This window comes from Mobula birostris, chromosome X (genome assembly GCF_030028105.1).
Source record: "Mobula birostris isolate sMobBir1 chromosome X, sMobBir1.hap1, whole genome shotgun sequence".
NCBI lineage: Eukaryota > Metazoa > Chordata > Chondrichthyes > Myliobatiformes > Myliobatidae > Mobula > Mobula birostris.
The window spans coordinates 59,771,685-59,784,539 of record NC_092402.1 but is presented as its reverse complement, the minus strand read 5'-3'; the positions used below and the strand labels follow the sequence as shown (position 1 = coordinate 59,784,539).

The following is a 12,855-nucleotide window of genomic DNA, read 5'->3' as shown; positions in this document are numbered from 1 at the left end:
AGGTGATAGGCAGGAAAGGTGAAGAAGGAATAGGGGAAAGCACAATGGGTAGTAGAAGGAGGCAGAACCATGAGGGAGGTGATAGGCAGCTGGGGGAGGGGGCAGAGTGACATAGGGATACAGGAAGGGAGGGGGAGGGAATTACCGGAAGTTGGATAATTCTGTGTTCATACCAAGGGGCTGGAGACTACCTAGACGGTATATGAGGTGTTGCTCCTCCAACCTGAGTTTAGCCTCATCATGGCAGTAAAGGAAGCCATGTATGGACATATCTGAATGGGAATGGGAAGCAGAGTTGAAGTGGGTGGCTACCGGGAGATCCTGTCTGTTGTGACGGATGGAGCGGAGGTGCTCGATGAAGTGGTCTCCCAATCTGCGTTGGGTTTCACCGATGTAGAGGAGGCCGCACCGGGAGCACCGGATGCAATAGATGACCCCAACAGACTCACAAGTGAAGTGTTGCCTCACCTGGAAGGACTGTTTGGGGCCCTGAGTGGTGGCAAGGGAGGAGGTGTAGGGACAGGTGTAGCACTTACGCTTACAGGGATAAGTGCCAGGTGGGAGATCCGTGGGGAGGGACGTGTGGATCAGGGAGTCGCGGAGGGACCGATCCCTGTGGAAAGCGGAGAGGGAAAGGTGTGCTTAGTTGTGGGGTCCTGTTGAAGGTGGCTGAAGTTGCGGAGGATAATGTGCTGGATCCGGAGGCTGGTGGGATGGTAGGTGAGGACAAGGGGAACTCTATCCCTGTTGTGGTGGCGGGAGGATGGGGTGAGGGCCGAAGTGCGGGAAATGGAGGAGATGCGGGTGAGGGCATCATTGATAAGAGCAGAAGGGAAACCACCATCCTTAAAGAAAGAGGACATTTGAGATGTCCTGGAATGGAAAACACACACAAAATGCTGGAGGAACTCAGCAGGTCAGGCTGCATCTATGGAAAAGAGTGAACAGTCGATGTTTCAGGCCAAGACCCTTCTTAAAGATTCAGAAGGAAGGGGGAAACATGCCAGAATAAAAAGGCAGAGTGAGAGGAAAGAGGCTAGCTGGAAGGTGATAGGTGAAGCCAGGTGGGTGGGAAAGGTCAAGGGCTGGAGAAGAAAGAATCTGATAGGAGAGGAGAGTGGACAATAGGAGAAAGGGAAGTAAGCAGTGAGTAAGTACTCATGTGATATTTCCTCTGACTGCGTTTCCTGAGAGACTAAGGTCCTTTAACATCTGCTGGACGATGCTGAGGATGTTCTACAAGTCTGTGGTGACCAGTGCTATCATGTTTACTGTTGTGTGCTGGGGCAGCAGGCTGAGGGTAGCAGACACCAACAGAATCAACAAACTCATTCGTAAGGCCAGTGATGTTGTGGGGATGGAACTGGACTCTCTCACGGTGGTGTCTGAAAAGAAGATGTTGTCCAAGTTGCATGCCATCTTGGACAATGTCTCCCATCCACTACATAATGTACTGGGTGGGCACAGGAGTACATTCAGCCAGAGACACATTCCACTGAGATGCAACACAGAGCGTCATAGGAAGTAATTCCTGCCTGTGGCCATCAAACTTTACAACTCCTCCCTTGGAGGGTCAGACACCCTGAGCCAATAGGCTGGTCCTGGACTTATTTCATAATTTACTGGCATAATTTACATATTACTATTTAACTATTTATGGTTCTATTACTATTTATTATTTATGGAGCAACTGTAACAAAAACCAATTTCCCCCCGGATCAATAAAGTATTACTATGACTATGACTAAACAAAGAAAAAACAAACAAATAAGACACAACAGAACTGCAGAATCCCCGAACGTGAGTTCACAGTCATGGAGCCAGTTTATGGCTGTAGCCAGTCCAGGAGCCTGATTGCTGCAGGCCACAGCCATCCTGCTTTCTCCCTGTAACCCTGTAAACAAGAATGTATCAACAACTGCCTTAAATATACCCCAATGACTTGGCTGCCACAATGTCTGTGGAAATGAATTCCACAGGTTCACATCTCTCTTGCTAAAGAAATTCCTCCTCATCTCTGTTCTAAAGGGATGTCCTATTTTGAGGCTGTGCCCTCTGGCCATAGACTCTCCCACTATAGGTGTCCTATTACAAAGGATAAACACAGTCCACTTTAATTTACTTTCTAAGAACTGTGACAACTATTTCACAACCAACAAAAACAAAGTATGAGGTTAAACGCAAACAACAGGAATTCTGCAGATGCTGGAAATTCAAGCAACACACATCAAAGTTGCTGGTGAACGCAGCAGGCCAGGCAGCATCTCTAGGAAGAGGTGCAGTCGACGTTTCAGGCCGAGACCCTTCGTCAGGGCTAACTGAAGGAAGAGTGAGTAAGGGATTTGAAAGTTGGAGGGGGAGGGGGAGATCCAAAATGATAGGAGAAGACAGGAGGGGGAGGAATGGAGCCAAGAGCTGGACAGGTGATAGGCAAAAGGGGATACGAGAGGATCATGGGACAGGAGGTCCGGGAAGAAAGACAAGGAGGGAGGGGGGACCCAGAGGATGGACAAGAGGTATATTCAGAGGGACAGAGGGAGAAAAAGGAGAGTGAGAGAAAGAATGTGTGCATAAAAATAAGTAACAGATGGGGTACGAGGGGGAGGTGGGGCCTAGCGAAAGTTAGAGAAGTCGATGTTCATGCCATCAGGTTGGAGGCTACCCAGACGGAATATAAGGTGTTGTTCCTCCAAAGTATGAGGTATCAGGAAGCATCATTGTTAAACAAGCTTGTATGCCATGAAACCATCAGGCTGGAAGTAAACCTTCCCACAGACTTCCCAGTCTTAGCTGAGGCATCAAGGGGCAGAAGCAATACCACTAGATCTGTTAACACTAGTTCTCCTTGCTTGCTAAGAGAATGACCATTTTCACAAGGACCTGGAGGCCATTATTAAAAGTGCACTGAACTGGAAGATGCAGACACGAGGAAATCTGCAGATGCTGGAAATTCAAGCAACACACACAAAAAATCCTGCCTGGCCTGCTGCATTCACCAGCATTTTTTGTCTGAACTGGAAGATGTACAGTTTTACTGTTATGATCACTCAAATGAAAGAGTTCAAGAATATTTAGAAAATCATTACTTAACACTGCTTTACTTCAGCATCATGTAACAAATTATGATTTTTCCTCAGAGTAAAATCCATTCTGCCCATTTTTAGATGGCACAAGTCACCTTGCTGTTCTCAATGCAATTTCTGTGTTGGTCAAGCAGAGGATGTCATGCAATGCTTCTTTTGGAAGATTAGCAGGAAACTTTGACCAGGTTGCCCCTCCTGGTCAGGAGAACAGTACAGAATTGTCAAGTCTTCACATCATTGCGCTGGAGGAGGATTCCTGCAAGGTAAACTCTCTTCTTAACTTTTTCCTCACCCAATGTACCCCTTCTATTGTGCTGACCCAGTCTTCAACAATTCCTCAATCCTTGGCTCTTTCTGAGACCCCTTTAGTTCTTACTTAGCCTGACTTAGCAATTCCGTTCTACACAGGTCCCGATCTCCAAAGTCTTATCCACTGGCCAATAACCCCTGAACCCTCAGATTCGACCCTTGTCCAGCTCTCCAAACTACAGCATCATATTCCCCCACCTCCAATCCTCAGGACCCCATTGGTGGATCTGATCCTTGGCCCCAATTCTCTTGACAATCCTTGCATTCCTTCCACACTTCTCCAGCTCCAATTCGAGGTCCCGAATCCACTGTACAGATCTTTCCAGAGTCCCTCCTCACCACAACTAAACAGTCTAGCCTTTGCTCAGGACTATGTCCATTGGCACTCCCTCCACTGTGATTCCACCACAGATTTGGATGACACAATTTTGTTATCAAAATTTGCAACGGAAATTCGCACTGGGGAGCCTATGAACAGAATGGTTGTTAATACCCTGCTGCAGTGTCAGTGTTTGGGCATACTAGAATTTGCAAGCATTTTTTTTTCTATTTTGGCTCCATCAATGCGACACTGAGGGCCCCAAAATGTGCAATGCAGCAGTCAGAGTGGGCTTCAAACTTTAAAGTTCTAAGACAAACAGCTGGGAACAGAAAACTATTGTCTTAGTTGTGAAATTTCTGTCAAGAAAAGAATTAAAATTGACATAAATTAACTGTAGACACCACCAGCTGGCGATGATTTAATCTAATAGCAGATTTGAATTCCTAGGAACATTCTAGCCCAGGAAATGAACACATCATTGCTAACAATTTCCAGTTGTTTTCCACACATTCAAAAGACCAATTGTGATATTTGTGAAAGAACACTAGGAATGCAACATCATCTTGTTGATTTCTTTTACTCAAATAAAAGCCAGAGGGATTGCATGGGAAGCTCCATCTCTTAAAGTTCTTTACAATTAGTATGAGACACTGTTACTTCCAGGGTTGAGCCTGCAAGAAATAAAACTGCTATTTATGCATCTGACAGACATTGACAACTGGCTGCCTCCTGTCAGTAAAATAAACTGGTGCATCAACATATTAATCCTTTGTATACTCCTCACATGATCAACTTAATTTCACCTGCTACATATGGGTAAAGTAGGTTTGAGTGCAGTAACCAATAATGATGAATAATGCATGAAAATCTAGGCTAGGCCATATCAATCCCATTTTTGCCACAAATACTACCTCACAAATATTAACCTTTCTTTTCTATCTCTTCAAAATGCAGCACTTCCAAGAGCAGTAGAATATGTGCCCTGGATTCAGAGAGTTGAGGATTTGAGACTATTTGGAGAATTAAGCATATAATTTAGGTCCACTCTTTAGCGCAGTGCATCATTCAGACATATGTGGCCTCAGTTTAACAATATTATACCCAAGAGTGGAATGGAATGGTCACAGATTGACTCTGGCATGCAAATCTCCAGAGCAAGTACCTTATCTCAGAGAATTCATTGGAGGGATTGAAGTACTTCTTGTGATGGAAATATTCAACAGACCGCATCATCTCTTGCTGTTTCACCCATCTGGTTGGAGATTGGTAATGGCACCAGTGGCATAGAAAATGTATTTCTAATCTTTCTAACAAAGATGGGGTCTGTGAACCAATGAAAGGGAGAAAGAGCTAATGTCTGCATAATGAAAATAAATCAATCCTGCTGTTATATGGAAAAGTGCATGAGAAAGTGATCAAATGAACTTAACAGTGAAGAAGAATGTGAATGAATTCAGGACACAAGAGAGCAACACCAAGAGGACAAGAGAGTAGTATATCACAAAAGTTCAAGGTAAATTTATTATCGAAGTACATACATGTCACCATATACAACCCTGAGATTCATTTTCTTGTGGGCATACTCAGTAAATCTATAGAATAGTAACTGTAACAAGATCAATGAAAGATCAGCAAGAGTGCTGAAGACAACAAACTGTGCAAATACAAAAAGAAAGAATAATAATAATGCTGAGAACATGAGATGAAGAGTCTTTCAAAGTGAGTTCATAGGTTGTGGGCACAGTTCAGTGACAGGGCAAGTGAAGTTAAGTGAAGTTATCCTCTTTGATTCAAGAGCCTGATGATTGAGGGGTAATAACTGTTCCTGACCCTGGTGGTGTAAATCCTGAGGCTCCTGTACCTTCTTCCTGATGGCAGCAGTGAGAAGAGAGCATGGCCTGGGTGGTGGGTGTCCCTGATGATAGATGCTGCTTATCTGCGACAACACGTTGTGAGATGTGACCAATGGTGGGGAGGGCTTTACCCGTGAGGGACTGGGCCATATCCACTACTTTTTGTAGGATTTTCTGTTCAAGGGCATTGATGTTTTCGTACCAGGCTGTGATGCAGCCCGTCAATACACTCCCCACCACACATCTATAGAATTTTGTCAAAGTTTTAGATATCATTCCGAATGTTTGCAAACTTCTAAGGAAGTAGTGGAGGCGCTGCCATGCTTCCTTTGTAATTGCACTAATGTGCTGAACTCAGGATAGGTCCTCGGAAATGATAACACTGAGGAGTTTAAAATGTACAGTACAATAGCGTATACAGAAGAGAGGAGGATGGGGAGGTTGAGACAGAAACAGAACATTAGAGATAATAAGGAATGGCAACACATACAAAATGCTGGAGGAACTCAGCAGGTCAGGCAGCATCTATGGAGGGAAGAGGCCAGGCCGAGGTCCTTCATTGGCCTGAAATATCGACGGTTTATTCCTTTCTATAGATGCTGCCTGACCTGCTGAGTTCCTCCAGTGTTTTGCGTGTGTTGCTTTGGATTTCCAGTATCTACTATAATAGAATGTCTTGTGTTTAGAATAAAGAAATGGGAAGGGTGCAAGGGAACAAAGAAAGAAAATAGCAGTATCAAGTATAAAGCTAAGCATTTTTAATAATATAAATGAAAGCAATATTAATTGGTATTGTTTATCCTTGAGGTTGGTTTTGGTTATATCATAGCTTCAAGCATCTGTTATTCTATGAGGTCAGAGGGAAAAGGCATACTAAAAGTTTTGCTGAATGATTTGGAATGCAAGGAGATGAGAAAATTTAGTAGCTTGGATCTTTGCCAGTATTTAATGTGCTGCAGCTCCTAAACAGTAACTATTTTCAGTTTGCTAATTATTGAGTGAGAAATTGTCATAACATGTGTCCAATCTTCAAGGAAGTTGAATGACATCCAGAAAAAAATGTCTTAAACATTGGCTGAACACAGGCACAAGTAGCCCATATATAGTATCTTTAAACCTAAGCCAAGCACAATTATGATATACACTGTGACATGTTCAACATGTATTAAGAACGATCTTAACAGCAAAGGAACAGGAGCAGCCCCTTAAGATTATTCTCCAATTCAATGAAATCATCATAGATCTACATCCTAACTCAAGCCATCTGCCCTGGCTCCTTATCCCTGAATATACTTGCTTTGCCAAAATCTAACTCAGATTTACAATTATTAACTGACCTAGTGTCTACTGCTTTCTGTGGGAAAGAAGATCACACATTTGCTACCCTGTGACTGAGCAAATGTTTCCTAGTTTCATGCCTGAATGGTCAGGCTCTAACTTTAAGATCCTTGACCTGGACTCTTCAAATGATGGAATGCATCTTTCCATCCACCCTATACTGTAAATTCCATTCAAAATCTGTAACTCAAATCTCTCCTTAGCCTTCTACATTCCAGGGAATGTAAGACTAGATTATGTGATCTCTGGTAAGATTCTGGCAAATCTGTATTTACTTCTTTCCAAGGCCAATATATTATTTCTAGCATTCAGACTAAGAACCATATACAGTACTCCAGCATGTTTAAACCAAGCTCTAGTATAGTTGCACCACAGCCCACTCCCTTTACGTTCTAGTACCCTCAACATAAGATGAGCAAATACCATTTGTGTTTTTTAATATGACCACTACGTTTTCGTCAGTTGTGTATATGGACAGCTAAGTTTCTTTGGAAGTCTATTAATCCTAACTTTTTACTATTTAAAAAAAATCTCAGATCTATCTGGTTTTTTGGGGGATAAAAATGGATGATTTTGTATATAACAGCACTGAAATCTACCTGCTAGAGTTTTGCAAAATCACTAAATTTCTCAATGTCCGTTTGTAAATCCAAGCTTCCACCCATGTCACAGATTTCCATTTCACAGCAGCACTGAAGTGTTAACCTTGCAATTTATTCTGTCAGCTTTTTTGTGCAGAATAGGATACAGGAAGGGAAAATGAGTAAAGGGGAGAAGTAAGTTTAAACAATTTAAAAGTGTGCAAACTCTGAGATACAGAGATTCTCTGGGTGACTCTTACGTCTGCCTGAAATTGGAACCCACGTTAAAATGAATTGGGTCTGCTCCAGGAAGGAAGTATCTCCTCCCTATCAGCCTCACCACTGGCCCAACAACAATAAGGGGAAATGTAAAATGCCATAACAACTGCACATAGGAAACTTGATTTCTTTTTCCTAAAAGAATCACATATATTTACACAAACATGATAGAGTATTTTCAACCACAATGACTTTCTTGTCTCTCCTTTCCATTTAATTCAATAATAGAAAGGGGTATTAATGCATGTAGCTGAACTTTGATGCTGCTTCTTCCCTTGGAACACCATCAGTAGAGAACATCAAATGATTTTTATTTTCCTGTTAAGCTATTTATTTTTCTGTTATTTTGCTTATAATGGCAGGTAGAACTTCCATTTGAAAAAAACATATAAAATGCTGAAAATGCTCTCCTGATTGAGTAGCATCTGTAGAAAGAGAAATAGAATCAAATTTCAAATTCCATGACCTTTTATCATTTTCTGTTCTGATGAGGGGACAGCAAACTAAAATGTTAATTCTGTTTCTCACACTACTGATGTTGTCAGAAAAAGAGAAATAAGAGCAGGAATTGCCCATTCAGCTCCTCAATACTGCTTGGTCAGTCAATATAATCATGGCTGATCTACCCAAGGCCTCAACTCAGCTCCTGTGCCTTCAATTTCCCAACCTTTCAAAAAATTATCCACCTTTTCTTAAAATACCTTCAATAATTTAGCCTCTATAAAGCCTGATGGCAGAGAGTTCTAGAGACAACCCACCCTATGCAAGAAGAAATTCCTAAGCACCCAAGTTCTAAATGACCACCACCTTGTGGAAGCACCTCATCAGGTTTTAAGGAGCCATCACAGGGTAAACGTTATGTTTCAATATGATCTTTCCTCATTCTTCTAAATTCCAAATAATAGATTTAATTTCTTTAGCTGCTTGTGGTAGGATCATTCTCTCACACAGGAATTAGCTCATTGAATCTTATTTAGGTTGCCTTCAATGCTAGTATATCCCTTTTTTTTTAAATAAGGGGACCAAAACTCCTAGATATGGCTTTACCAATATCCTGTTTAATTGTAACAATACATCCCTATTTCTAAAATCCAACTCTCTTGCAATAAAAAACAATTTTCCATTTGTCTTCAAAACCACTTGCAGTACTTGTTTGACAGCATCCATAGGAAGAAGCACAGTCGACGTTTTGGGCTGAGACCCTTCATCAGGACTAACTGAAAGAAGAGGTATTGGGGGAGGGGGAGGTCCGAAATGATAGGAGAAGACAGGAGGGGGAGGGATGGAGCTAAGAGCTGGACAGTTGATTGGCAAAAGGGATACAAGGCTGGAGAAGGGAGAGGATCATGGGACAGGAGGCCTAGGGAGAAAGAAAGGGGGAGGGGAGCACCAGAGGAAGATGGAGAGCAGGCAAGGAGTTATTGTGAGAGGGAGAGAGAGAAAAGAGAGAGAGAGAGAGAAAAAGGGGGAAAATAATAAATAATTAAGGGATGCGGTAAGGGGAGGAGGGGCATTAATGGAAGTTAGAGAAGTCAATGTTCATGCCATCAGGTTGGAGGCTACCCAGACGGAATATAAGGTGTTGTTCCTCCAACCTGAGTGTGGCTTCATCTTTACAGTAGAGGAGGCCATGGATAGACATATCAGAATGGGAATGGGACGTAGAATTAAAATGTGTGGCCTCTGGGAGATCCTGCTTTCTCTGGTGGACAGAGCATAGGTGTTCAGCGAAATGGTCTCCCAATTTGCGTCAGGTCTCACCAATATATAGAAGGCCACATCGGGAGCACCGGATGCAGTATATCACACCAGCCGACTCACAGGTGAAGTGTCGCCTCACCTGGAAGGACTGTCTGGGGCCCTGAATGGTGGTGAGGGAGGAAGCGTAAGGGTATGTGTAGCACTTGTTCCACTTGGTTTCTGCTGACCCAAATTACAGTTTATGCAGGTCCCTCAGTTCCATTACCCTATCTAGTACCCTACCATTCATAATATAAACTCTATGCTGCTTTGGTTTTCACTCTTATCTGTATTGAAATCCATCTGCCACTCCTTAGCCCACTTCCCCAACTGATCAAGATCCCCTTGTGATCTATGATGATCTTCTTCACTATCAACAACACCTCCCAATTTCTTTATATTTTATCTTGAAGACAATTCATTTTTCAGCAAGAACCAGGGATTAGCCAGAAGCCTAGAACCTTGCAGAATTGTTAAAAAAATACACTTTTAAAAACTTAGTTGGCATACATAATGTTTAGGGATTTCAAATCCCAATATTTGGTGTGACCCATCAGCTACTGTACATTTTAGCAGGTTTGTAACAATCCATCAAATTAATCCAAAGAACAAGTTTATAACACAGATTGAAGTCCTTTGTTGTTCTATTATCCAGTTCAGTGATGGAAGATTAACACACTAAATACTGGTTCAATTGAAACATCCAAAAGAGAATTGGACTAAATCCTTATTTGGTAGGAAGTAGGGAAAATATTTTGAAAATAAAAATTCTCTTAATGGCTTATATTATTGGAATGCATTCTTTCATGAGTATTGAGATTTTCAAGTTGAAACTAAATGGTAGCAAAGGAACTGTCCCCAGTCAAGACTCTAGAACTCTCTGCCACCAGAAAGTACCATGACCTATGACACAATTTTTAAAAAATATATATATCTTTTGAAAACAGATTATTTTAGACTTGACACAGCATCTTACCTGAAGAAGCCTTTACAGCCTTCACATGTCATAGCATTGAAATGGAAACCAGTTGCTTTGTCCCCACAAACTCCACATATCCTTGGACAATTTCTGTCAAATTCATCATCTTCAAGATGATATGCAGAAGTGCTCACTGCCATCTGTTCCATTTCTATAATTCTTGTAACTGTAAAAAAGAAAAATAGGCTTTTTTAGAGAAAAGATATTTTAATAGCTATAAAAATGAGTATTATTATTAATAACATGGTGTAGTTACATAGTTACATGGTGTAGTATCTTTTACAATATAGTGCAAGGTGCTTGAATCTGTGTCCTGAGCTCTGGTAGTAGCTGCGATGACTCTAAAATTCACTCACAAGGTGGTGCTAATGGCAAGTAATTATTACTCATTACTAACTGCCCTTGAGAAGATGGTAATCACCTCCTCTATCAACATCTGTTGAAGGTGCTCCCAACATGCGGTTGAGGAGGGAGTTCCAGGATTTAGCTCAAATACCACTGAAGGATCGGCAAAATATTTCTAAGCATGGATAGACTTTGAAGGGAACATGGAGGTAGTACTGTTTTCATGCCATTTCTGTCTTGTCCTTCTTGGTATGAGAAATCATGGGATTTGGGAGGTCCTGCTGAAGGAGGCTTCATGAGATATTGCAGTAGATCATGTAGATGGTACATAATATAGGCATGGCATGTTTGTGACAGAGGCAATGAATGTTTAAAGAAATGGATACAATCATATGTGTTGCTTTATCCTAGATAGCATGGAACATCTTGAGAACTGTTGGGTCTATATGTACCGGCGTCTACTCAGTGGTGCCCACTCCCCCTTAGGATGCTGATGGTGAGGACTTGGTGACGGTAATGTTGATGGATATCAAAGAGAGGTTGTCTTTGATTAGGGTGGCTTTTGCTTGGCACATTTATGGCCCAAATGATACTTATCAATTACCAACTCAGGTCTAATGCTGTCCTAGTCTTCTGCATGCAGGCACACCCTGCTTCATTTTTTGAGCTTTTGTAAGTGGACTTGAACACTGTGTAGTCATTGGTGAATGTCCCCATTTCTGACCTTGTGATGTTGACCCTGAAGATGTTTGGGTACTGCCCTGAGGAACTCATGTTGCATCTTTAGAAAGACTGGGGAATTGAAGTTCTCAGAAATTGGATTTATCCAAGTCCAATTTATCTGTTTTTATACCCAACTCAATTCTTATAACACAGAGCACTTGATGATGAAGTAAACTGATATCTCCCCATCATAAAGACTGTATTCTTACACTCTGCAACACTGTCTAGCTCCCATTTTTGTTGCTGAAACATTTGTCCATGCTTTTAACAGGACTCTGGTGATGACTCTTATTATCAAAAACACTAGAGATACTGAAACTCTGAAATAAAAACAGAAAAAGATGTTGAAAACACTCAGCAGGTCAGGTAGCATCGTTGGAAAGAGAGAACATGTTAACTTTTCATGTCTGAAACCCTTTGTCACACCTAGAGGAAAGAGAAAATAAGTTAGCTTTAAGTAGCAGAGAAACTGATGGAGGAATGTGTAGAACAGTAGGAATATCTAGTGATAATTTCCTCTATGGCAGCCAGCACAGCTCCATTGTTAGCAGAGTTTGACTTGTCTCTTCCTTGAAGATGTTCACTGTTACGGCATATCTAAGATCCATCGTATATCTTCCTCCTTCCAAATGTTGTTTTGACTGAAGAGCTTCACCAACTGAGTTTTAGGATTTCAGTGGGGGTACCATCTGTTCCCATAACTTAATGACACTTTTGAGTTAAGATAGGGCATTCTAGACCTCTTGATAGTCAGGAGTGACACGGAGGTTGGACGGAAACAAGTGTTCTCACATTAAGGATAGAGTCATGGTTGGCATACAATATTTTTTATTGTCACACAGACTGTTTCATATTAACCCTTAGGTGTTTTTTAGTTGCCATCCAATTCTTTACATTCTCACTAAAATTGAGCTTTAACTGTTCCTTTTGGATTCATAAGTTGCCCATGCAATGATCTGTTACCTGTGATGGTGACTATTTACTATCGAGTTGTTACTGTCAAAAAATTCTTTATTGCAATACATATGAGGTATTGCACTTTAATAAATACCACAGAGACAATCTGCTTAATTCCATCTGTTGTAACTGACTACAGCAAGATCAAGGACACAGAATGGAAACTGATGTGGAAAATACATCATCCATAGTGATGTAGCAATGATCTAACCTGTACAGCATGAATAACCTAGGAGGGCAAAATCCCAATGACTTGCACAGATGCGTAGAAGAAGCCTGAAGCAATCTATCTGCCTCACATTTATTTATGACTTTGTCTGTCAGCACCTGATCTCAGTTTACCATC

General features: G+C 41.5%; 1 protein-coding gene across 6 annotated transcripts in view; it reads right to left on the bottom strand.

Annotated features, from left to right (window-relative positions):
• The window catches only part of LOC140191605 (vitamin D3 receptor-like), a 199,691-nt gene that overhangs the window by 90,289 nt on the left and 96,547 nt on the right, over positions 1–12,855 (bottom strand). For 5 of the 6 annotated variants that reach the window (XM_072249154.1, XM_072249153.1, XM_072249152.1 and 2 more), the window contains one exon: positions 10,482–10,650. In XM_072249154.1, the coding sequence (XP_072105255.1) occupies positions 10,482–10,633 (152 nt within the window). In that variant the 5' untranslated portion in view covers positions 10,634–10,650. Of the gene's footprint in view, positions 1–10,481; positions 10,651–11,761; positions 11,824–12,855 lie in introns of those variants that run through there. The other variant, XM_072249150.1, reaches the window with a different exon arrangement.